General features: G+C 40.9%; 1 protein-coding gene and 1 long non-coding RNA gene across 4 annotated transcripts in view; one reads left to right on the top strand and one right to left on the bottom strand.

Annotated features, from left to right (window-relative positions):
• LOC140465019 (uncharacterized) lies at window positions 1–25,571 on the bottom strand. Its single transcript, XR_011955045.1, has 4 exons — window positions 25,444–25,571; window positions 8,000–8,113; window positions 6,205–6,286; window positions 1–95 (listed from the first exon to the last, which is right to left on the bottom strand). It is a non-coding gene; the product is annotated as an uncharacterized lncRNA (long non-coding RNA).
• c41h18orf21 (chromosome 41 C18orf21 homolog) overlaps window positions 1–26,883 on the top strand; it is a 64,588-nt gene that overhangs the window by 14,048 nt on the left and 23,657 nt on the right. For 2 of the 3 annotated variants that reach the window (XM_072560805.1, XM_072560804.1), the window contains exons 2-4: window positions 15,335–15,450; window positions 20,041–20,063; window positions 20,152–20,351. In XM_072560805.1, the coding sequence (XP_072416906.1) occupies window positions 15,359–15,450; window positions 20,041–20,063; window positions 20,152–20,351 (315 nt within the window). In that variant the 5' untranslated portion in view covers window positions 15,335–15,358. Of the gene's footprint in view, window positions 1–231; window positions 250–15,334; window positions 15,451–20,040; window positions 20,064–20,151; window positions 20,352–26,883 lie in introns of those variants that run through there. The other variant, XM_072560806.1, reaches the window with a different exon arrangement.

A 26,883-nucleotide genomic window follows, 5' to 3' on the forward strand; every position in this document is an offset into this window, starting at 1 on the left:
CTGCTTTCCATTATCCTGCATTGTGTTCTGGCTTACATGCAAATTGACTTGCGAACGGAGTCCAGAACGGAACTTGTTTGTAACCCAGGGACTGCCTGTATTCAAAACAAAGTATTGTTTGGGAGTCAGTTAGCTCACTTTGAAGAATGGCTGGTTTGCATTGCAGTGTGAGGTAACCATGAAGGATTCTCCTCAACCTTTGCCCTTGCCTGAGAAGTGGTGACCAGATGAGATCAGCCCCATAGTCTGGTAAGACTATGGTATCTGTACCTTTCCGATATTGAGGAAAGTGGAGTTGAAGTGGATTGATGAATGTGGCTAAATGAGCAAACTTGAAGAGCTAAATGTATGCTCCAGGTTGTGGTTCTTATGAAGGATTTTGATTTACTATGCAGTTTGTTAATCTCCATCAGTCTCATGTCTGTAGTTGAGATAAATTTAAGTTGTTTAAAAGAATCAGTGGTGAGATTTGGGTATGTTGAGGAAAAGGGAAAAATCTAAGACAACAGGAAAGGAGAGGGAAGTGAAGTTGAATTGTCACAAGATTCTTTCGATTAAATTGTTGCGTAACATTCGTTGCAGAATTGTTACGACTTGCTATCTCAGCTAATGTTGTTTACTTGGGCCTCATTTCCTTCTGAAGGGAAAAAGTAGTTTATCTATTACGTCTCTTTACAAAGATGTCAGTTGTGCTGCAATAAATAAGTTGGTGCACTGTTACTTAGTGGCAAATCTAGAGCAGAGTTCAGAAACAATACAACAGCATGATGGTCAGTTTACTGTAGGTGATCCCCATCTACTATCACTTTATGAATCTTGCAGCACCATTGAACAAGCGATGACAAAAAGGAATCATGTCCATTTCAGTAATGATAGAGCAGCTTAAAAGTATTTTTAAACAACTTGTTCAGCTCTCTGGAGCAGACGGGACTCAAACCTGGAACTTCTGGTCCAAAAGTAGGGCATCACAAGAGCCCTTTGTTTAGAGTAGTTTAATGTGATTAAAATTAAGAATCTATCATTTTACGACAGCTGTTAGCTCTAAATTTTATTTACTTTTTTTTTGTATCGATAACTGCTGAGCCTGTGACAATTGTCAGGTTGGCCCTTCGATATAGAGTGAGCCTAATTTCGGAGTATTGCCACACAGAGACCTTGAAGTGCAGGTTAATAGTTCTTTGAAAGTGGAGTTGCAGGTAGATACTGAAGAAGGCGTTTGGTATGCTTTCCTTTATTGGTCACAGCATTGAGTAGAGGAGTTGGGAGGTCATGTTGAGGCTGTACAGGATATTGGTTAGGCCACTTGTGGAATATTGTGTGCAATTCTAGTCTCCCTGCTGTTGGAAGGATGTTGTGAAACTTGAAAGGATTCAGAAAAGACTTACAAAGATGTTGCCAGGGTTTCAGTTGTAGGGTGAGGTTGAATAGGCTTGGGCTGTCCTCCCTATTTGTGTAGGCTGATGGGTAACCTATAGAGATTTATAAAATCATGAGAGGTATTGATAGGGTAAATAGACAAGGTCTTTTCCCTAGGGTGGGGGAGTCTAAAACTAGAGGGCATAGGTTTGGGGGTGGGGGAGGTGGCAGCGGGAGATTGGGACTTAAGGAGCAACTCTTTTCATGCAAAAGGTGGTGCATGTATGGAATGAGCTGCTGGAGGAAGTGGTGGAGGCTGGTACAATTACAACACTGTGCTGTTTTCAACATAGTTACCTGCTGGGAATTCAGGGTCAGTGAATTTATTCAACTATTCAGTGCTTTCATTAGGAGTATGCATTAGAAACAAAATGTACATTATTTCAGAAGTTTGTTTGTCCCAGAAGATAGGGACAAATTGTGTGGCCAGAAAAATTGGTATCCCAGAAAATTACATAAAATTGATAACCTCCTTTTAGGTTAACAAGCACATTTTAAGGCTAAATTAAAATCCGGCATCTGTTATAGACTTCATGTGCAGGATGGAGATGGGGCCAGCAAATAGAGACATAGAGCTGTAGAGCATGGAAACAAACCCTTCACTACAACTCATGCATACTGAGCAGATATCCAAATTAAATCTAATCCCATTTGTCAGTTTTTGGCCTATATCTCTCTAAACCCTTCCTATTCATATATCCATCCAGATGCCTTTTAAATGTTGTAATTGCACCACCTCTGGCAGCTTGTTCCATACTTGCACCACTTTGTGTGAAAAAGTTGCCCCTAAGGTCCCTTTTAAATCTTTCCCCTCTCACTTTAAACCTATGCCCTCCAATTGTGGACTCCCCCACACTAGGAAAAAGATCCATTTACCCTATCCGTGTCCTCATAAACCTCTATAATGTTGCTTCTCAGTCTCTGAGGCAACCACTTAACTGACCAGGCTCTGAAATCACTATGTAGTTCCAATAATGAGATCTCCCAAGGACAGATATGAAATTACACTGCACTGTTTGTTAGTTTGTTTTTTTTTAAATCTACTGTTATTAACATCAGTTAATTTATTTGTGAAGGACAAAATAAACTATTACTGAGCCAAGGAGAGTTCTTAAAGAACAGTATAATATTTTTAATTAACTAAGAATTGAGTTAAGTCTGTATTTTAATGGGATTTCTAATGATTGCAATTAGCAAGTTTGAGAAATTAAAATTGTGTATGAAATTAGTCAATGGAGCAATCAATAGACTATTTGAGTTTCTGATTAATTGGGATCACATGGGATTCATATTGTCCTATTTTCAAATTAGATTTTATGTAGAAGTTGTTGCCCTAGATAATCACAATGGATGCTGGTAACAGCTGGCTGTGTTGTAACAAGAAATATAAAGCTGCTTATGTATGATGTGAGAGCTCCTAAGCAGATCCAGGCAGATTTATTTATGGATAGTTGTACATTGGGAGCTTGTCTTATTTCAACGGTTAGACTTCACATGTACAGACTGAATTGGCTTCAAGTACCAACAGCTTCTACGTATGATCTCCTTAGTTGTGTTTTAAACTAGAAAGACAGTAGTAGTGTGTGTGGGAGAATCTTGGTTTTTGTTTGTATGCCACCAATTTTCTTATTGATCCTTTTGAGTTGACATTTTGAAACAAAAAATATTAGTATGTGAATCAGATCACATTACATTGACTCGTATTTCAACATTAAACATACAACTTCTGTAACATTAAAGCAAAATATCGCGGATGCTGGACATCTGAAGTTTGTATTGGAGAAAATCAGGTCATAGAGTCACAGAGATGTACAGCACAGAAATAGACCCTTTGGTCCAACTTGTCCATGCCGACCAGATATCCCAACCCAATCTAGTCGCACCTGCCAGCACCAGGCCCATATCCTTCCTATTTATATACCCATCCAGATGCCTTTTAAATGTTGCAATTGAACTAGGCTCCATCACTTTCTCTAGCAGTCATGATTTGGAGATGCCGGTGTTGGACTGGGGTGTACAAAGTTAAAAATCGCACAATACCAGTTTATAGTCCAACAGGTTTAATTGGAAGCATTCTACACACACGCCACCCTCTGTGTGAAAAAGTTGCCCTTTAGGTCTCTTTTACATCTTTCCCCTCTCACCTTAAACCTATACCCTCTAGTTCGAGACCCCCCCACCCCAGGGAAAATACCTTGTCTATTTACCCTATCCATGCCCCATCATGATTTTATAAACCTGAGGTCACCCTTCAGCTTCCAATGCTCCAGGGAAAACAGCTCCCGCCTATTCAACCTCTCCCTACAGCTCAAATCCTCCAACCCTGGCAACATCCTTGTAAATCTTCTAAACCTTTCAAGTTTCACAACATCCTCCTGATAGGAGGGAGACCAGAATTGCATGCAGTATTCCAAAAGTGGCCGAACCAATGTCCCCTCAGCTGCAACATGACCTCCCAATTCCTGTACTCATTCCCCTGACCAATAAAGGAAAGCATACTAAATGCAGCTTTCACTATCGTATTATCTGCGACTCCACTTTCATGGAGCTATGAACCTACACTCCAAGGTCTGGTAGCATCTGTGAAGAGAGAAGGGGAGAACTTTTCTAGTGTAATATAATTATTCTTTAGAACTGCAATATATATAAATACTTAACTTCAGATATGTATGCAAAAACATCAATATAGCTGCTGTGAAGGTATTTTTGTACAATTTTAGATTATTCATCTTCAATAACACATTGCATATTTTAGATTTGTAGTTTGACAGGCACTAGAACAATTTCATTTTTTTCATTTTTTTATTTCATTTTTTTTTCCATTGATGTAATAAAAGCCAGAGGGCGGAGAGACTTGTGTGGTGTGACCTGTATAATATCTGACTGATAGGATGTACAGAACAGTCCCAAAATTAACCAGCTTAAAAAGGAGACAGAGGTCAGGAAAAGTTTCCAGCACAATGGTTTCAACTTGTTCAGATTTGCCATTGTTGATTAACAATTTAAAATTATCTGAGTCAGATGACTGGCTAGAAATTGGATTAAAGATTAGAAGGAAAAATATCTAACGAATGTTTTGAGGCAGACTGATTCATATCGGGTACTTTATTCAGAACCTCGTTAGGATCAGTGGAAGGACTGTCTCAGTACTTCAGATTTTCAGGATTACATTTAAGGCTGAGGAATTGTGTTCTGAGTTTTCATGTCAGAGTACAGCTAAATGTATATTGATAAGAATAGGAATGACAGGAATGGATGGAAATAAATGGACACAAGCATATAACTTTGTGAATACAGTGCTTCCCTCATAGATTAACATAATTTCAAAGGCTTGAATGTTCTCTTTTTCAGGCAGTTTTGAAAGTTTTAAGGCAAAGGGGTATAACTCTCCATCTGTTATGAGGTTGTAGATTCAGAGAATCATCTCTAGTGCTGCAGTCCATTATTGTAGTGCATGTTTACATATGTATGATTCCAAGGGTTAATGTAACCTCTTTTTGCTACCTTAGTTATGATTCTGCTGCTGAAGTGCTTATTTTTTGTTGGCTGCAGACCTAACTGTTCTATCCTGACAAAGTCGCATCCCCTGTCGCTTCACCCCCCCGCCCCAAATATACTTCCTTGTAAACTTGAGTACTTCGAAAGTCCTGCTATCCTTGTGTGAACCCAACACTAGTTGGCCAACACTAATCTGATTAAGCAATGGCTTCATTTTAAAAACCCTTTTTTGTTTCAACACCTGTGTGTTGGCCGCTCCTATTTTTGTATTCATCTCCAACCCTGCAACAAAACATCAATGCTCTCGAGTATCCCTGACTTTAATTGCTTCATGATTGATGGCTGTGCTTTCGTTGCTGAGACCCAAAACTGGGATTCCCTTCCTGCTTCTCTCTGTTCCTCTCCCTCAATTTTTAAGAAATTCCTTAAAGCATAGTTTGTTGACCAAATATTAGTCAATTTTTTTGTTTTATAATACTCCTGTGAAGTACCTTTAGGATGTTTTAATACATTAAAGTTCTATAGTAAGAAAAGTTATTTTTATTATTCTTTTGACTCCATAGCTGGCAGGTCAGCATGGCATTTTTGAGGTATACTTTGAGAGTAGCATTGCTGTTTTCAGGAAAAACTCCTTAAACAGTGGCTTGGCTCCCATGTTAGCTCTTGCTACTGGGCAGGGACCGTCAAGTGGTCAAGTGTAGTGTGAAGATGATCTCTGTGATGCTTCAGTTGTTACATTGTGTTTAACTAACGAGCAAGGGAAATATTCGCGCTTGGCTTTCTTGATTTTAGGTGAGTACAGAAGCAAAGGACAAAGTAAAGGGTTGAATAATACTATTTCATTTGATTCCTAAAATCGCAGGTACGGTGGGATAATGGTAATGTTGCTGTACCACAAATGATCAAGTCCTGTCATTGGCACCTTTTAAATTTTGTTTGTTTAATTCAGGAATAAAAAGGAATTATCAGTGGTGACCGTAAAACTACCAGATTTTCATCGACACATTTTGATCATTTCATATAATGTTGGGTAGGGAAATCTGCCATCTTTTTAACTAGTCTGGCCACTATATAAACTGTCAGCAATATGCTTACATCTTCTCTGTTCTCTGAAAGAGTCTGATAGCCCAGTAGTTGTATCAAACTATTATAAAATTTCAGATGAGAATAAAATTAGACATAACATGCAGGTTTAACATCAAGAAGCAGTACCTGACCAAATTCCTGAGAGGTCCTCTTCACTAACTCATGCAGCAATAATCTTACATAGTCATAACCTCAGAATTGTACCTTTCAGCCAACTTAGTCAGACTTGGATTCAGACTCCTTATCATAATTCATAGCATTGATTTTCTGATCAGCGGGACAGACCCTGTAGAGGTGACAATATAACAATGTCCAGTCAAGACTGAATAGTTCTGACAATCCTCAACATTCTCAGGAACTAGGCTAAGCATAATAACAAAACTACCTGATTACTACCTATTGCCCTCCCTCAGCTAATCAATCAGTATGCTGTCATATGAAACATTCCTTGGAATAAGCACAGTAAAAGTAGCAGAGATGCAGTAGACTCTGACTATGGAACTTCAATGTCCAGCAAAACTTTCTCAAGCTGACTGAGCTGGTTGAGTCCTGAAGGTCATGATTACGAGGCTGTGTCTCATCACCAGCCACAGGACCAAAGTTGTAGATTACTGTCCAATTTATGTGCCAGTGTTGCTGTGCTAAATAGGATAGATTCAGTTTTAAGCTGCTAGATCTAAATCTGAGGTGTTGTCGGCAGCAGCAGTATTGTATTCCACTTCAATCTATAAGCTTAGAACCTGGCATATTCCTGACACTAGTTCTTAACCTTGCCTTAATGAAGAGCATAGAAGAGCATGCCAGGAGCAGCAACAGGTACACCTAAAACTAAACTGTCAACTGAGAAAGCTAAAGCCGAATCAGAATGCTGTAACCACAGAGCTGAGCAATTCCAGAACCAGCAGATCAGGTCAATGTTCTGCCATATTTGGTCATGAATTCTGATGTTCAGTTAACTAACTCAAGGAGAATGTTACAAAAATTGTCCACCTTCAATAATAGAGCCCCATATGAGCATGCAAAAGACATGACTAAAGCATTTGCCCCTATATTTATCCAAAAGTGCTGAGTCATTGATCGTTCTCAGCCTTCTGAGAGCTCCTCCATCTCAAATGCCAGGTATTAACCATTTTGGTTCATTCTGCATGATATCAAGAAATGTCTGAGTGCTGTATATGTTCCAAAGGCCAGGGGCTTGATCAAACTGTAGTTGTTATTGCTGAAGCCTTCTCCAGAATTACTCCTCCTCTAGCAAAGCAGGCAGTGAGGTCAGATGATGTGGTTTATGCAAAGGTTGGTAGGGTGAAAGGTGAGCACCAGGGGGGTTCTGTCCTTGTTACAGTTGGAGGTGTGGGGTTTGAGGGCAGAGGTGCAGAATGTGGATGAGATGCGTTGGAGGGCATCTTTTAACCACATGGGAAGGGAAATTGCGGTCTGTAAAGGAGGAGGCCATCTGGTATGTTCTGTGGTAGAACTGGTCCTCCTGGGAGCAGATACAGCAGAGGCAGAGGAATTGGGAATACGGGATGGCATTTTTGTAGGAGGTAGGGTGGTTGGATGATGTGATTTATGCGAAGATTGGTAGGGTGGAAGGTGAGCACCAGGGGGGTTCTGTCCTTGTTACGGTTGGAGGGGTGGTGTCGGATGACGTGGTTTATGCTAAGGTTGGTAGCAAAGCAGTTCCAGTACAACTACATCTGTGCAGCTACCTGACTATGTGAAAGATTGCCAAGCTTTGTATGGCCTGTCTGCAAAAAGCAGAATAATCCCTCCGAGGGGAAGCAATGGCCTAGTGGTGTTTTTGCTAGACTGTTAATCCAGACACACAGGTAATGTTTTGGGGACCCTGGTTCAAATCCCACCATAGCTGTTGGTATAATTTGAACTCAGTAATATCTGGAAGTCAGAGTTTAATTATGACCATAACTCAATTGTCAAATATTGGAAAAACCCATCTGATTCACTAATGTCCTTTAGGGAAGGAAACTGCCATCCTTACCTGGTCTGGCAAACATGTGACTCCAGACCCACAGCAATGTGGTTGATTCTTAACTACCCTCTGGGTAATCAGAGATGGACAATAAATGTTGGCTTAGCCAGCGATGCCCTCATGCTGTAAAAAAAAAGAAAAAAAAATCAATTACTGCTCCATGTGCTACCTCTTAATACTATTCAGGGTCCTACAATTGATCAATATACAGAGGGATCATGGGGTTCAAGTCCATAGTTCCCTGAAAGTGGCTGTGCAAGTAGATAGGATGGTAAACAAGGTGTATGGCATGCTTGTCTTTATTGATCAAGGAATGGAGTACAAGAAATAGGATGTCATGTTGCAACTTCCTAAGACTTTGGTTCAGCTGCACATAGAGTATTGCGTTCAGTTCTGGTTGCCACATCAGAGCAAGGGTGTGTGGAGGCTTTGGAGAGGGTGCAGAAAAGGTTTACCAGGATGCTGCCTGGATCAGAGGGTATGAGCGAAGGAGAGATTAGAAAAACTTGGGTTGTTTTCTCTGGAGCAAAAGAGGCTGAGGGGAGACTTCTTAGAATTGCATAAAATTGAGATGCATACATTTCTCTTTTCCAGAGTTGAAATATCTAAAACTAGGGGCATGTATTTAAGGTGGGAGGGGGGAAATGTAGTTCGAGGGAGATGTGAGGAGCAAGTTTTTTACACCTTCATAGGAGTCCGTAATGTGCTATCAGGGGGCTAGATATGATAGGAGGGTTTAAGAGACTTTAGATAAGCACATGAATATTCAAGGAATGGAGGGATATGGACCAAGGGCAGGCAGATGACTTTAGTTTGGCATCGTGTTTGGCACGCCATCGTGAACTGAAGGACCCATTCCTGTACTATGCACTCTATGAACTATAAGCAATGGAAGGTTTTGTGGCAGTGTTACCAAGTAATATTTACTGTCGGGACTTCAATTGAGACTTTTGAACATATTTGAAGTTCTAGTGATTGTTTTAGAATCTTGTCATGTGATTCCTTATGGTTTTTTAAAAAAATGATTGTTTGTGGGATGTGGGCATCACTGACTAGGCCAGTATTTATTGTTCATGCCCATTCATACTTGAGAAAGTGGTGATGAGCCACCTCCTGAATTATTGAGTCATGGTGGATGGGTATATCTACAATGCTGCTAAGAAGTTCCAAGGTTTTGACTCAGTGAGGATAGAGGAACCTTGGAGTGGAATTCTTGGGTGGGGTGCTTTCATGCATCTGCTTTTGTCCCCCTCAATGCAGAGATTGGAAGTTTGGAAGATTTTGTTCAAAGGAGCCCTGACAAGTTGTTGCGGTGCGTCTTGTAGATGGTGTTCACAGCTGTCACTGTGCATTGGAGGAATAGTGGAGGAAGTGAATGTTGAAGGTGGTGTAAGTCAAGTAAGCTACCTTGTCCTTGCTGCTGATCCCCCTGCATTCAACCAGGCAAACGAGAAAATTCAATGCTCCCCTGACTTGTGCTTTGTAGATGGTGAACAGGCTTTGGAAGTTAAGGTGAATTACACACCTCAGAATTCCTAGCTTTGACCTCCTGTTTTAGCCACAGCATTCCTGCCTCCAACACACCCCATCCACCTGGACACCCCGTGTTAGCCTCTTACCCGCCCTCTATCTCTTCATAACCAACTGCCGCAGCGACATTAACCGCCTCAACTTCTCCACCCCTCTCACCCTCGGAACGTGCAGCCCTCCACTCCCTCTGTTCCAACCCCAACCTCACCATCAAACCAGCAGACAGGGGAGGCGCGGTAGTAGTTTATTAATTAAGCCCTCCTCCCTACCTTTTATCTTAGCCTGCTGGGCACACTTTCCTCATTCCTGAAGAAGCGCTGATGCCCGAAACGTCGATTCTCCTGTTCCTTGGATGCTGCCTGACCTGCTGCGCTTTTCCAGCAACACATTTTCAGCATTTATATGTTTGGTCTAGTTCAGTTTCTGCTGATGGTTGCCTCAGAATTTTGTTACGAGGGAATTCAGTAATAGTCATACTATTGAATGTTTGTTACTATATAATCAACATCAACTAGATGTTACCTACCTACTAGATACCTATAATATAGACAAAAAGGAGTTCTTTTTCATGTCTTAAAATGACCAATAATCCATGCTGCATATGCTGTCCACAGAATTGCAGTCTTCATAAACTATGATTCAGTCACTGCCAGCTTCCTATGAGTTCACTCCTCCTCGTTTTGCTGAATTATCATATCCTGTGATTTATTGAAGGCTTTTGTTCTTTGGTCTGCTGAGAATTCCTGAATCGACTTTCAGCAGCAAGACCCACTTCAGTGATTCCTTCTCCAAGCTCTGCTATGGTGAATTTTCCAGTCTTAAGTCACTTCAGGCTCCTTCTATTCAGTGAATGGACAAACTTTCCTTAGCATTCTGCCTGCAAGTCAATAGACAAAACAGCCTCCTCCCATTGCACACTACAGCAGATTTTATTTGTCGGTGTGCTTCTCTCTCTTTCCCATTCTATCCAGTGATGTTTAATGGGAGTCTATAAATCTATAGTAAAGCAAAAACACCTCATAGAGTCATAGAGATGTACGGCATGGAAACAGACCCTTCGGTCCAACCCATCCATGCCAAACAGATATCCCAACCCAATTTAGTCCCACCTGTCAGCACCCGGCCCATATCCCTCCAAACCCTTCCTATTCATAGACCCATCCAAATGCCTCTTAAATGTTGCACCACTTCCTCCGGCAGCTCATTCCATACCCGTACCACCCTCTATGTGAAAAGGTTGCCCCTTAGGTCTCTTTTATATCTTTCCCGTCTCTCCGTAAACCTATGCCCTCTAGTTCTGGACCCCAGGAACCCACGGAAAAGATTTTGCCTATTTACCCTATCCATGCCCCTCATAATTTTGTAATGCCCCTCATAGTTTCCCATGCACAAAGCCATGTTGACTATCCCGAATCAGTCCTTGCCTTTCCAAATACATGTACATCCTGTCCCTCAGGATTCCTTCCCACAACTTGCCCACCATCGATGTCAGGCTCACTGGTCTATAGGTCCCTGGCTTGTCTTTACCACCCTTCTTAAACAGTGGCACCACGTTTGCCAACCTTCAGTCTTCCGGCACCTCACCTGTGACTATTGATGATACAAATATCTCAGCAAGAGGCCCAGCTATCACTTCTCTAGCTTCCTACAGAGTTCTCGGGTACACCTGATCAGGTCCTGGGGATTTATCCACCTTTACCTGTTTCAAGATATCCAGCACTTCCTCCTTCTGTAATCTGGACATTTTTCAAGATGTCACCATCTATTTCCCTGTAGTCTATATCTTCCTTATCTTTTTCCACAATAAATACTGATGCAAAATATTCATTTAGTATCTCCCCCATTTTCTGTGGCTCCACACAAAGGCCACCTTGCTGATCTTTGAGGGGGCCCTATTCTCTCCCTAGTTACCCTTTTGTCATTAATATATTTGTAAAAACCCTTTGGATTCTCCTTAGTTCTATTTGCCAAAGCTATCTCATGTCCCCTTTTTGCCCTCCTGATTTCCCTCTTAAATATACTCCTATTTTCTTTATACTCTTCTAAGGATTCACTTGATCTATCCTGTCTATACCTGACATATGCTTCCTCCTTATGACTCTAAACCCTCAATTTCTTTAGTCATCCAGCGTTCCCTATAACTACCAGCCTTCCCTTTCACCCTGAGAGGAATATACTTTCTCTGGATTCTTGTTATCTCATTTCTGAAGGCTTCCCATTTTCCAGCAATCCCTTTACCTGCAAACATCTGCCTCCAATCAGCTTTCGAAAGTTCTTGCCTAATACCATCAAAATTGGCCTTTCTCCAATTTAGAACTTCAACTTTTAGATCTGGTCTATCCTTTTCCATCACTATTTTAAAACAAATAGAATTATGGTTGCTGGCCCCAAAGTGCTCCCCCACAGCAAAACAGTAGGCTCTGGTCTGAAATATTGCATACATATTTTGGCTCCAGTCTCCATGGTAACCAAGTCACAGACCAGTCATTGTGCAGAACCCTTGTCAGCTCATTTTATTTGGCATGAAAAAGACAATCCAAAATATAATCAACTTATAGAATGTGCTTTCATAATGTTGCTTACCTAATAATCTGCTATTAGCAACGTAGTTTGAGTTCTTTGAATCACTGTGTTCCAGATTGACAGGTTTTATCTAAATGTGGGCAAGAGAGTTGAATTTGAGACCTGAGATCTGAATCACTGTCCTTGACACTGTAGCAACATTTTAAGAGTGTAGTATCAAGGAATGCTAATCAAATTGAAGTTAATAGGAATTTGGGGGTGTTTGGAGAATGCTGCCTGCATGGCTTAGAATCTTATCTAGTAGCACAAATGAAGATGATTGAGTTGTTCAAGGCCAATCACCTCAATACATAGACATTGCTGCAGAAATTTCTTGGGACTGATATTTCTGATTAACTAGTTCAAAATTCCTTGGACAGTAATCTCAGCTGAACCAAAATTGGCTGCTTAGTCAATAGCTTTTTCTGCATCGTTATGTCTGAAGTGGCTATTTTTGCTGAATGGTGGTTAGTGTTCACAACCTGCTCTGATAATACCCGCAAACAGCCAAATGTGGCCCAAAGAGCCAAATAGGCTGCTGAGTGATGAACAGCATTCGTTCCATTTATTCAAAGCAATAACTATCTCCAATAAGAGGGAGTCTAACCATCTCCCCTTGACCTTCAGTGGTATAATTGATGGGGAAATCAGAATCAACATCCTAAAGATCACATTGAACATAAACTTGACAGCCCACACATGGTGACTGAGAGCAGCTCATTCGGTTTATGAGTAGCTCACCACCTCATCCATTCTTGCTGCCCCTAATTAAGCCCTGTACACCAAAGGCAAATGTGATCGAATACTATGCGCATACCTGGATGAGGTGCAGCCTCAACAATACTCGAAAGCCAAAACCATGCACGACAGGCCACATTATTGGCACGCTATCCTCCATGTCAACGATTCACTCTCTCCATCACCAATGCACTATCTACCACCCGCATAGAATGTAGCAGCACTTGCCAAAGCTTCTTTTACACTTAACCTCTGCTACTTCAAAGTTTAAGGACAGCAGGTATACTGGAAAGCCTCCACCTCTTGCTTCCCCACCAAGTTGCACTTCATTGATACTTGGAACTACATCACTGGTTCTTCATTGTCACTGGGTCAAAGTTCTGAACCCCTAACTTGATAGTATTGCAGAATTACTTTCACACAAGCTAGTTGTTCAAAAAAAGTTGTCTCTCTACCAAATTCTTGAGCGCAATTACTATTGGTTTTGACAAGGACTTTCCCTCTTCATTGAAACTCCAGTGTGGAAACAGGCCATTTGGATCAACAAGTCCACACTGATCCTCCGAAGAGTAACCCACCCAGACCCGTTATTCTACCCTGTTACAGTACTGTACGTTTACCCCTAACTAATGCACCTCCCCTACACGTCCCTGAACATTATGGGCAATTTAGCATGGCCAATTCACTTAACCTACACATCTTTGGATTGAGAGGAAACTGCAGCATACAGACACTGGGAGAATGTGCAAACTCTACACAGACAGTCACCCGAGGCTGGAATTGAACCCTGAACTCTGGCGCTGTGAGACAGCAGTGCTAACCACTGAGCCACCATGCTGACTGAGACAAATGAGATTAAGAAGTTAAACAAAATCAGTTGAATGCAATATTAAGTTTGAATTGTTTAGGTGATTGTCAGACTAAAATGCTATGGGACCTTGTGTACAGCGTCAAAACCTCTGGTTTACAAAGTTGAGTCACTGGAGAGCTTTGTATACCTACTTTACCTTTAAATCTTTAGAAAGGAACATGGAAGGAGCAGTAAACCATGACTGTTCTGCCATTTAATTAAATCCTGTATCATCCATATCCTAATTCTGTTTACTTGGTTTGTTACTATAAACCTTAATTTCTAAAAACCTTTCATAACAAAGACCTAAGTAGTGTTGCATGCTTTTTGAGATTTACATAGAGTTGTAGGAGGTGCAGAGGGTTCCAAGTTTTAAGTAGTCCTTGTATGATGCGGAAGGGATTTCTTGTGTAGTGCAAATCTTAAGATTATTATTATTAAAACTGTTCTGAAGTTTATTTAAGAAAATTTTCTTTCTAGATATCTTGTAAACTCTTGATTGTTTTAAACCTCGATTAGTTGCTTCCTTAATTTTCTGTATTCGAGGAAATGCAACCTAGTCTATACCACATTTCCCTCATCATTTTAACCATTTCAAGAATAGTACCAGAATAGTTGTATTGTGGAGAAGCTGTGCAATATGTACTAAAATACACTACGAATATGAATTCAGAATTCCAAATTTGTTTAACTGGAGCTTTATACAGCTTTAACATAACTTTGGTCTTTAAATTTACATTTCTACTGTTTGGAGACAACAATGCTTAGGTATATAGTGCTCTCTGTTAAGCAGGTCCGTTAAAATTCCAGCCAGGCAGGAATCAAGCACTAAAGATGATGTTTTGCTAATGGCCCTAAGCTGCACCTACTGATGTCAGGTAGTTGCTGCATTTGTGCACCAAATTGTTTAATCCGGAGCATCGGCAACTGGGTGGCTATGACCATCTTGTCCACATTTACAAATACTATCGTGCCCCCAAGGTGATCTTTGGCAAGTTTGAGAAAGGGCGGTGTTGATTCCACATTGAGTGGAGAGATTGATGGAGCACCCTGCAGCTTCAGAGTTGGGAAGGTTAGGGTTTAATCTGTGGGTTCCTCATGGACAGTTCAAGACTGAAGCATTACTATGATGAAGCATACTTTTTTTATGTGAACAATGTTTTGGTAATAAGGCCATGTTTATTGACACCACATACATACACACCAGGCATATGAAATTCATCTGGACACGTGCACATACTAGATTTGGCTTTAAATGTATTCTCGTTGTGAAGAGGGAAGAAGGGGTCAGCTTTGCAGAGGAAAAGGGGGATATCTTGGAAGGGGCAAGGGTTAGGAGAAGCAGAGGCTGTGGTCCCATCCTCACTCTCTCAAAGCTGTTACTCCCCTTCACCCCAGCACTGCCCTCTCTCCCCTACCAGGCCTCCTTCTGCCAATCCCCTTCATCCCAACCTTGCTCTCTGACCTCCCTCCCCTTACCTTGCATAAGTGTTATTACTTTGAGTCTGATGTCATTGGAATTGTAATCATGAGTCGTTTTTGGAATTGTGCACATTTCTGGATTGCAGTGTGTGCACAGTTGGAAGCAATACTGAGTATCAGCGGACTCTGGCTATTAGTTATTAGTTATTAGTATTTATTTGCATACTTTGTATTTTTTCTAGATCATTATTTTCCACTGATGTAACATGGCCACCAGTGTTGTGAAAAGACTGCAATCTCTCAAGAAGTTAGCCTTTCAGCTGAAGGAAACCTGTCCAGCAGAAGCACGCTACCTTTTGTAAGTAACAGATGAGTGGATAATTTTAGCCAGCCTTTTCACTGATGTTGCTGCCATGTTAATGAACCGAAAAATGTAGTGTGCAGATTATTGCCTGACAAACTGAGACTTCAAGTGGATCAACTTATGGGAGTGACCAGATAATTCACAAATTGAGGTATTATCATGATTTTGCATCTGCCTGCTTGTGCCATTTTGTTCATAGTCCCCCTTTTTAAACTGTCAAGAATATTAAATGCCTTCAAGTATGAATAGAAACTGATTTTTGGTGGTTTTAATGATTTTGATGTAATAACTATTTCCCTATTTTCAGTCCTTTATTTGCACTAATATTTTTAGTAATTGTGGCAGAAAGAAACTTGTTTGCAATAATCACCAATTAAAACTAAAGGATAAAATAGTTTTAAACAACTCTGCCAGGGGAACATTGGAAAGAAACAACTTTCTCTCACTTCATTTTCAGGATCTCTCTTAATCTGGTCATGATTATGTCAGTGCTCCATCACCTCTATTAATGCATTTAGCTATAGTGCATTTTAAAATATTATTTTTATATGTGGATGCCGGAGTTTGGGTACAGAGAATTTCTTTTAGTCGGAGGGGAAGATTTGGATTGACTGGGAATCTTAGGTTTGAGTGAATCCTCAGGAATGAATTCTGTCAGTTTCAATTTGCTGAGACTGTGAAAAAACAATCTTACAGTTTAGGGAATCACAAAAATTGAAAAACTCAAAGACTCCTTTGGAGATTGGAAGAAATTGCTTTTTCATTATTCATGGTCCTTCTCCCTGAGATGGATTTATTGTAGGGTGCTGGGCAGCTGAAGAAGTGTATTTTATGTTATGGCAAAGTGGAGTTCAGACTTCTATGTTACTTTTCAAGTTTCCTCTTTTTCACCTTAAAGAAAATCTTGTGGAATAGCTGTGGTTGGCCAATCTTGTTTGGATTATTCCTAGTCTATAGTATCCTTGTAAAGGAATTCAATTGCTGAAATTTTGGCTCCATTATGCCTTTCTAAACCAGTGTTTCTCAATTTTTTTCCAGTTGTGAGCCAGTTTGGGCTTAAAAATTGCCATGATCCTGCATTTTGACATAGCTGGCTTTAAGCCAAAATATTTCTGGTGGAATTTGTTGGGTTTGATTTATGCAGGAATTTCTTTTATTCTGTCTTACAGTAATGCAACATTTATCCTGCAGTGATGTATCTGACTCAATTATTGAGTCCAAGTGTGGACAGAGGGGTGACAATGTCCAAGTATGGGTCACTATTATGAAAGATCAGCAGGCGAGTGTCAATATTTGCAGAAGGGTCTCCAGTAAGTATCTGTTGTTGTGGTTCTGTTCGCCGAGCTGGGAATTTGTGTTGCAGACGTTTCGTCCCCTGTCTAGGTGACATCCTCAGGGCTTGGGAGCCTCCTGTGAAACACTTCTGTGATGTTTCCTCCGGCATTTGTAATGGTTTGTCTCTTCCGCTTCCGATTGTCAGTTCCAGCTGTCCGTTGCAGTGGTCGGTGTATTGGGTCCAGGTCGATGTGCTTATTGATTGAATCTGTGGATGAGTGCTATGCCTCTAGGAATTCCCTGGCTGTTCTGTTTGGCTTGTCCTATAATAGTAGTGTTGTCCCAGTCGAATTCATGTTGCTTGTCATCTGCGTGTGTGGCTACTAAGGATAACTGGTCATGTCATTTCGTGGCTAGTTGGTGTTCATGGATGCGGATCGTTAGCTGTCTTCCTGTTTGTCCTATGTAGTGTTTTGTGCAGTCCTTGCATGGGATTTTGTACACTATGTTGGTTTTGTTCATGCTGGGTATATCGGGTCCTGGGACAGTTAGACTGGGACAACACTACTATTATCGGACAACCCAAACAGAGCACAGCCAGGGAATTCCTAGAGGCATGGCACTCATCCACAGATTCAATCAATAAGTACATCGACCTGGACCCAATACACAGACCACTGCAACGGATAGCTGGAACTGACAATCAGAAGCGGCAGAGACAAACCACAATAAATGCCGGAGGAAAGATCACAGAAGCGCTTCACAGGAGGCTCCCAAGTACTGAGGATGTCACCCAGACAGGGGACGAAACGTCTGCAACACAAATTCCCAGCTCGGCGAACAGAACCACAACAACAAGCACCCGAGCTACAAATCTTCTCACAAACTTTGAGTATGTATCTGTATTACAGATGTCTTTGGTAAACATAGAGTCATAGAGATGTACAGCATGGAAACAGACTCTTCGGTCCAACCTGTCCATGCCAACCAGATAGCCCAACCTAATCTAGTCCCACAAGCTGTAGATCATACCAATTCACTATCTTGTGTTGCTTTGCTGGGCTATATGCATTAAATTAAAGCACAGCCTACCTATATGTTGAACTTGATGGTATTGCTTGTGGCTAACTTTGCCACTGCCAGCACCATGGTGCATGGAGCCATTCAAGTGGGGGTAGAGAAGAGAAACATTATAATTGGGATAGTATAGTTAGAGGCCTAGACAGTGTTCTCTGTGACCAGGATCCAGAGGCCTGAAAGTTGTGTTACCTGCCTGGTGCTCTGGTTCAGAATATCTCATCAGGGCTGCAGAGGAACTTGGAGTGGGAAGGTAAAGATCCAGTAGTTGTCAATATTTGCAGAGTTCTAAGGGAGATAGTGGAGTCATTAGTGGTGATCTTTCAGGAATCATTAGAATCAGAGAGCGTCCCAGAGGACTGGAAATGCTAACGTGACACCCCTGTTTAAAAAGGGAGAAATGCAAAATATCAAATTACTGACCGATTAACCTAACCTCAGTCGTGGGTAATGTTCTGGAATCCATTGTGATGGATGCAATTTCTGAACTCTTGAAAATGAACAATAAAATAGGGCAAAGTCAGCATGGTTTTATTGAGGGGACATCACGCCTGACAAATCTGGTAGAATTCTTTGAGGAAGTAACAAGCAGGTTGGACCAAGGAGAACCAATGGATGTTATCTACCTAGACTTCAAGAAGGCCTTTGACAAGATGTCACACAGGAGGCTGTTGAGTAAGATAAGCATCCATGGTGTTACAGACAAGATGCTAGCATGGATAGAAGCTTGACTGTCTGGCAGAAAGCAGTGTGTGGGGATACAAGGGTCCTTCTCAGGATGGTGTTCTGCAAGGGTTAGTGTTGGGATCACAACTGTTCACTTTACATGTTAACGATCTGGATGAAGGAACGGAGGGTTTTCTGGCTAAATTTGCAGACGATACAAAAATAGGAGAAGGGACAGTTAGCATTAAGGAGGCAGGGAGGCTGCAGAAGGATTTGGAGAGGTTCGGAGAGTGGGCAAACAAGTGGCATATGAAGTACAACATAGAAAGGTGTGAGATCATGCACTTTGGTAAGAAGAATAGCAGCATGGGCTATTTTCTAAATGGGTAGAAATTCAGAAGTCTGAAGTGCAAAGATACCTGGGAGTTCTAGTTCAGGATTCTCTCAAGGTAAACTTGCAGGTTGAGTCAGTAATTAGGAAGGTAAATGCAATGATGACATTTATTTTGAGAGGACTTGAATATAAAAGCAGTGATGAACTTCTGAGGCTCTATAAGGCTGTGGTCAGACCAGGTTTGGAGTATTGTGTGCAGACTTATCCTTCCTGAGATATGGAACCTGTATTGGCCCTGGAGCATGTTCAGAGGAGGTTCACTAGAATTGTCCCAGGAATGAAAAGCTTAACATGAGGAACATTTGAGGACTCTGGGACAAACCCGATGGAGTTTAGAAGGATGAGGGGGGCATCTGATTGAAATTTATGGAATACTGAATGGCCTGGACAGAGTAGAAATGTTGGGAAGGTGTTTCCATTGGTAGGAGAGACTAGGACCTGCGGGCACAGCCTTAGAGTAAAGGGAAGACCGTTTAGAATGGAGATGAGGAGAAACTTCTTCAGCCAGAGAGTGGGGAATCAATGGAATTGATCACCACAGAAGGCTGTCGAGGCCAGGTCATTGAGTATATTTGAGACTGAGATAGATGATCCCTTTGATACTCAAGAACCTAAGGGTTATGGGGAGAAAGCAGGAGAATGGGGTTAAGGAACTTATCAGGCATGAATGAATGGTGAAGCAGACTCGATGAGCTTAATGGCCAAATTTCTGCTCCCATGTCTTATGGTCTTATTACTTTGCCTCCAAGATCAGGGAATTTGTTCCTTTTGGAATTTATTCTTCTGCCTATTATAGTACAAAGGGAGTATTACCAAAAGCAAAAGAAAATTTAATATAGATTATTCAGATGTTAGATTTTTAGTAATCTGTTAAATATTTAGATCAAGTTTTTTGTGATTTTCTTTTATGAAATTGTACTTTAATCAGAGTACAGTGTAATCTTAAAAAGATGGAGGAGCAAAGCACTGCAGAAGCTGGAAATTTAAAATAAAAAGCATATGAAGTAAGAGAAACAAAGTTGGTATTTCCTGTTGATGCCTCCTTATTAGACATTTCTGTTTATGTAGATGCAGTCCGTTCTACTGTGTTTTCTAGCAGTTTCTGTTTTTTCATAACAATTTGTGTGGTTAAATATTTTTGATTATTTATCTTTGTGCTTTTTCCCTTTCAGATGGACATGTCGGGTGATAGCAGGTCAGTATGAACCACTCCAATGTTTCATTGTTTGGATGAATATGCAGATTTTGGACCAAATTTTGTTAAGCATGCCTTTTCATTGCAGGTACGAAGGTTAATCCAGAAGGAGTGTGTAGCCATTGCTTTGAGTGCCTTCTCCCTGGAAACCATAGAGTGCGACTGAAATCCAAAAGAAGGATGACTGTGCAAATAAAAAAGCTACTGCGACGTGAAGCAGCCAATTGGAAACTTAACCTCAAACAAGTGCGACAACTGCAGAAATATAGAAACTCTAGGAGCACTTTGGTAAGGTTTGACACAAGTTTATCAATGTTGAGGAAAACCTGCTCCAATATTTACTCACCTTTATCTCCATTTTCATTGTATGCTCTGAGAATGAACATCTTAGAGCAAAGCTTAGCCTCCAAATCAAGACAGCTTGGACTTGCTTGTTTTTATACCATGAAACCTGTAAATTAGGGACACCAGGTGTCCTTGTTTTCAAACTGATCATTACATGTGTAGTTCATTGAATAAGCCAAATATCCTGGGATTCTGTTTCTCCTGCAGTACTTATTTGCTCCCGTCTGGGGTTAGGCCTCATTTTGGACCCTGGCCAATAGGATGTTGTTTCAGTTCGTTTGTTTGTCGGGCTTCCTAGATTGCCATCCCCAGAGTCCTTTTCCTTTGAGGGAAGAATGTCTTGATTCTGGAATCTAAGTTGGCAGCATTCGGAGCACAAGATGACTTGCATGTTCCAAAAAGATTCTAGCTAAATTGAAGGAAGAAATAATAACCCACAGCGCCAGATCCAGTACTCTTCATTTCGATAAGCTGCAGCTGCTACTGTTTGAAGTGCTGAGACTGCGTAAGGGGCTGTCTGCATCTGACATTCTGTAAAGGAAAATGTCTAACTTTGGAGGCATTTCTGGAGGTTCTGAACACATTTACATCTGACTATGATGTCGGATTGCACCACATAATCACAACATCTGGGCACAACTTCGGCCGTATGTAAAGTTCCAGCACCATGCTTTGGAAAAAGTTCACCAGAATGCTATCAGGGCTCCAGGGCTTAGATTTTGAAGAGAAATTAGACTAGCTAGTCTTGAATCCCTTTGAATAAAGAAGTTTTAAGTGGGTCAGCGGCAAAGTTGAAATTCCTGAAGTACAATAGTGGTGGCACAGATAGGAATTGTCTGAGTGAGATGGGAGAACAAGAGCAAAAACGTATGCTGAATTGTGAGTTCAACTTCAGCTGGAGTCACGTGTCCAGTTCTGGATCCTCCAGTTTAAAAAGCATGTGAAGGCTTGGGAGATGGTGCAAAAAACATTTAATGAATAGTTCGAGGAATGAAGGACTTATATTGGAGAATCTGCAGTGCTGGTTCTTGGAAAGAAAAGATTGAGAGGCTTGATTGAGATATTCAAAATCATGGTATCACTATAGTGGATAGGGAGAAATTGTTCCTATTGTTAGAAACATTGAGAACCAGAGAATGTCAATTCAAGATAATTGACAAAAACATTTACAGAAAAGCTTATTACATATGGAAGTTAGATCTATTCTCCCCTGCCTGACAAGTGTCTTTAAGAGAATTGGATCAACACCTGAAAAGACAAAGTTTGAAAGATTGTGATGGCGTAGGTCTAGTTAAGTTTATCAAACAAGTATTCTTCTGCATTGTAACAATTCTATAATTCAGTGCTTAGTCTCATGCATTAAATATTCCTGTTATAATATGCACACAGACTCTTTGCCACCAAAAAAGGTGATTCCCAGCTTAGGTAGAGTTACAAGGCATAACAGTTTAAATTAATACTGAAGAACCAGGTAAATATTCACATGCATGTTAAATGAAAACATTTGAGAGCAATTTTCTGACAGAATATGAAGTAGTACTTGCACAGTATAAACAAATCAATACTTTGTCTTAATTTCAGTGGTAAATCATCAAATTCCACTTATTCCATCAAATTCCTTGGATAGTGATAACAAAACACTTGGTCTCTACAGACCCTTCCACCTGATCACAGATTAGATCACTTAGTGTGGAAACAGGCCCTTCGGCCCAACAAGTCCACACTGACCCTCTGAAGAGCGACCCACCCAGACCCATTCCCCTACATTTACCCCTTCACATAACACTCTGGGCAATTTAGCATGGTCAATTCACCTAACCTGCACATCTTTGGATTGTGGGAAGAAACCGGAGCACCCGGAGGAAACCCACGCAGACACGGGAAGAATGTGCAAACTCCACACAGACAGTCACCTGAGGCAGGTATTGAACCCGGGTCTCTGGTGCTGTGAAGCAGTGCTAGCCACTGTGCCGCCCTTATGATCTCAACCATAAGTAAAATTAATCGTTACACATTAAAAATTCACCAAATTGCCCATCTCAACTGAGTCTTCCTTGCACATCCTTTCAGTACATGATATATTTCATCAGAATTCCTCACTTTGAATTCTAGATGCATCTATAACAGACAGCACCACGCTTGCCTACACTCACTAATCAATTACAATCTCACTAAAATGAAGTTCCACACAAAAAAAACATTCACTCTGTATATAACTATATATCATATTTGTCAATGGGATATAAGCACAAGTATTTTGAAAATCTCTAAAAGCAGCAGATCCAACTCCTGCAGTGAGGAGAGATGTTCTAGAGTACTGATGCAATTTATTTGTACGTGTTCAAAAATTATATAGCACAAATTTCACAAGTTGTGATCAAAGATTTCTGTTCTTTTGCATTTTGACGACTGCATATATGAAAACATCCTTGGATTAAATTTGCATTTTACTGGACTGAAATAATTTATTTGGTTGAATGATGGCTTCTTTCAGTCATGGGCAATCACCGGCATAAACTGACCCAGCATTTCTACAGAAATGTTTTGTGGGTTCAGGAACTTAACAGAAGGAAATATTTAATCCGCCCATTGAGTCATGGGGACGTACTTATATAGCACAGAAGCAGACCCTTCAGTGCAACCTGTCCATGCCAACCAGATATTCTAAATTGACCAAGTTCCATTTACCAGCATTTGGCCCATCTCCCTCTAAATCCTTCCTATTCATATATCCATCTAGATGCCTCTTGTAATGTCACAATTGTACCTGCCTCCATCACTTCCTCCTACAGCTCATTCCATACATGAACCATCCTTTGTGTGGAAAAATTTGCCCCCTGAGTCCCTTTTAAATCTTTCCCTTATCACCTTAAACCTGGTTCTCTAGTTTTGGACTCCCCTACCCTGGGGAAAAGACCTTGGCTATTCATCCTATCCATGCCTCAAACAACTTTATAAATCTCAATAATATCACCCCTCAGCGTCTGACCACCTGTCTCCTTCCAAATGAAAATGGCCCCAGCCTGTTCAGTCTCTCCCTGTAGCTCAACCCTTCAACCCTGGCAACATCCTTGTAAATCTTTTCTGAAGGAGAAAGTGAGGACTGCAGATGTTGGAGATCAGAGCTGAAAATGTGTTGCTGGAAAAGCGCAGCAGGTCAGGCAGCATCCAACGAACAGGAGAATTGACGTTTCGGGCATAAGCCCTTCTTCAGGAATCTTTTCTGAACCCTTACAAGTTTTATGACATCTATGGTACAACAAGGAGACCAGAGTTGGATGCAGTATTCCAAAAGTGACCGAACCAATATTCTGTATAGCCGCAATGTGACTGCCAACTCCTATACTCAATTCACTGACCAGCAAAGGCAAACATACTAAATGCTACCTTCACCAGTCTGTCGACCTGCGGCCCGGCTTTCAAGGAATTATGTACCTTCTGTGAGGTCGCTTTTATTCAACAATTCTCCCTAGGATGTTACCATTAAGTGTGTACATCCTGATCTGATTTGCCCTACCAAAATACCTTTCCTGATAAAGAGCTTTGCCTGAAACGTCGTTTTCTTGCTCCTTGGATGCTGCCTGACCTGCTGTGCTTTTCAAGCACCACTCTTATCTTGACTCTAATCTCCAGCTTCTGCACTACCTACCTCTGCCTACCAAAATGCAGCACCTCCCATTTGTCTAAATTAAACTCCATCTGCCACAACTCAATCCATTGCCCCATCTGATCAAGGTCCTGTTGAATTCTGTGGTAACCTTATTTGCTGACCACTACACCAGCAATTTTGGTGTCATCTGCACACTTTACTAACCATACCTCCTATACTGTCATCCAAATCATTTATCTAAATGACAAAAGGAAGTGGACCCAGCACCGATCTTTGCACAACACTGCGGCTCACAGTCCTCCAGTATGAAAAGCAACCCTCTGCTGTCACACTGTCTTCCACCTTTGAGTCAATTTTGTATTCAAATGGGGAGCTATCCCTGTATTCCATGTGATCTAACCTTATTAGCCAGTCTACCATACATAATCTCATCGAACGCTTTACTAAAATCCATACAGACAAGGTCCATTGTTCTGCATTAATCCATCTTCTTCACTTATAGACTCATAGAACTGTACAGCATGGAAATAGAACCTTTGGTTCTACCTGTCCATGCTGACCAGATATCCTAAATTAATCTAGTCCCAATGCCAGCATTTGGCCATATCCTTCAGTGCTTCCCATTCATACACTCATCCGGATGCCATTTAAATCATAGAATCCCTACAGGAGGGACTAACCTTTCCTGGTCTCTTTTACTGAATTTCAGTGTCTGGCATCCGTATCGAACCTCATTGTAGTTACACTTTAAGCTAGGAACACAGGTGATGTTTGTTGCTGCAAGATATTGCAGTACGTAGTTACAACTGCTGATAGCTTTTTTGATATTAGTCGCTGTAGTAAGCTTCAATTCTACGTTAACTAAACTATCGATCTATAGTGGCCCTTTTTCTATATTTCCATATCATCCCTTTCTTATGTCTCAATTCTACCCAAATAGCTTGTCTAAATGTATTCTCAGAAATATCTTCTCTAAGTACATTCTTAATATAATCCATAACCAAAAACACCTCTCCCTCCTCCTGTCTTACCCCCCTTTTCTATTCTTCCCATAGCATCTATACCCTGGAACATTAAGCTGCTAGACCTGTTTATCCCTGAGCCACAATTCTGTAATGGTTATGATATCCCAGTTCTGTGTAACCAACCATGCCCTGAGTTCATCTGCCCTACCTATTAGGCCTCTTATTTTAAAATAAATGCACTTTAATTTATCAGTCCTATCTCATTCTCTGGCTTGCTCCTGCCTGCTTTAGCTGTTTGACTTGCTGCGTTTTTTTTCCTCAACTGCACCAACCTCAGAGTGATAAATTTTCCGACCTATCTTTGTGGGTCCCAAACCAGCGTCATCGTAAACAACCCCCCCCCCCCCACACAACCATCACCACTGCTTTAAATCCTCCCAAGTAGCTCTAGCAAATCTACCCGCAAGTATATTCGTCCTCTTCCCATTCAGGTACAATCCATTCTTCTTTTGCAGGTCAGTTCTACGGTAGAAGAGATTCCAACAATCCAAAAATATGAATCCTTCTCCCCTGCACCAGCTTCTCTGCCACGCATTAATCAGCTCTAACCTCCAATCCCTACTCTTACTAGCACGTAGCACCAGGAGTGATCCAGATATTGCTAACCTTTTGGGCATACTCTTTAACCTCCTGCCTAAAGTCCTAAATATCTTGAAGGTTTTGCTTCAGTTGCTACAGCCCTTTTGATTTTTCAGTTTAAAAATGACTAAAGGATTTTTTTCAGCCTATCTTGTTTAAATTGAGAAATCCATCTGCGGATATCAAAGTGAAGAGGGAATAAATGGTTAAAAGAAAATTACCATATGAGGATTAGTATTCAGAGATCTTGATTATGTCAGATTACTTTGCAGATTAGTGCATGCAGCAAATGAAACCGTCTGACATCTGAGCCAGCAGAATTCAGCTCATAACTGTAAATTTACAGCATGTCAAGTAACTGTTCACTTATATTCTGCTTGATAAATCATTTTTAAAGTTTATAGCCAATACTACAGCCAAATGAGAACTTTACCTGCCAGAATCAAAGTCACAACATAAAATAATCAAAGTCTATTGACTTCTCTCCAACCATTCTGCTTGCTGTATATTGGTTAGGTGCAAAGATATTGTGGCTCATTTGGCCATCTCCCCCAATATTTTGTAGTCAAATTTTGTTTTATATTATTTTTATGAAGCATTGCATGATATCTTATTTACATTAAATGCACTTTGTAATATAAGTGCTAGGTTACCTGCCAACCTGAATCATAGAATTCCTTTGGTGATTTTCAGTTTATTGAGTCCACATTGACCCTCCTCAAGAGCATCGCACAGGAAAGGCTCAATTCCTGTACCCTTTCCTGTAATCCTGCATATCCCATGGCTAATTCACCTAACCTACACATTCCTGGACACTATGGGCAATTTAGTATGGCTACTCCACCTAATCCTGCACATCTTTAGATTGTGGGATGGAACTAGAGCACCTGGAGAAAACATGCAGACGGCTGAGTAGAATGTGCAAACACCACACACAATCACCTGAGGGTGGAATCGAACCTGGGTGGCTGGTGCTGTGAGACAACAGTGCTGACCACTGAGCCACCATGCTGCCCCAAAAGACCTTTATGTCATAAGAGTCTTAGCAAGTCCCTGTAACATACATTCAGCAATAATAATTCCCATCTTTTTAAGATTATTTCAATCTTTAAAAATTAGAAACTGGGACTTTTGTTTCGAAAATATCAGTGTTAAATGTTTGGGCAATTTGTTTTCCAATTTATGCTTTAGTTTTATGATTTATATTGTCAAATTTGGTTCTTTAAAACAATTCTTTTTATTACAAACTCTGCCTTCATTT

Source organism: Chiloscyllium punctatum, chromosome 41, assembly GCF_047496795.1.
Source record: "Chiloscyllium punctatum isolate Juve2018m chromosome 41, sChiPun1.3, whole genome shotgun sequence".
In the NCBI taxonomy this organism is placed as follows: domain Eukaryota; kingdom Metazoa; phylum Chordata; class Chondrichthyes; order Orectolobiformes; family Hemiscylliidae; genus Chiloscyllium; species Chiloscyllium punctatum.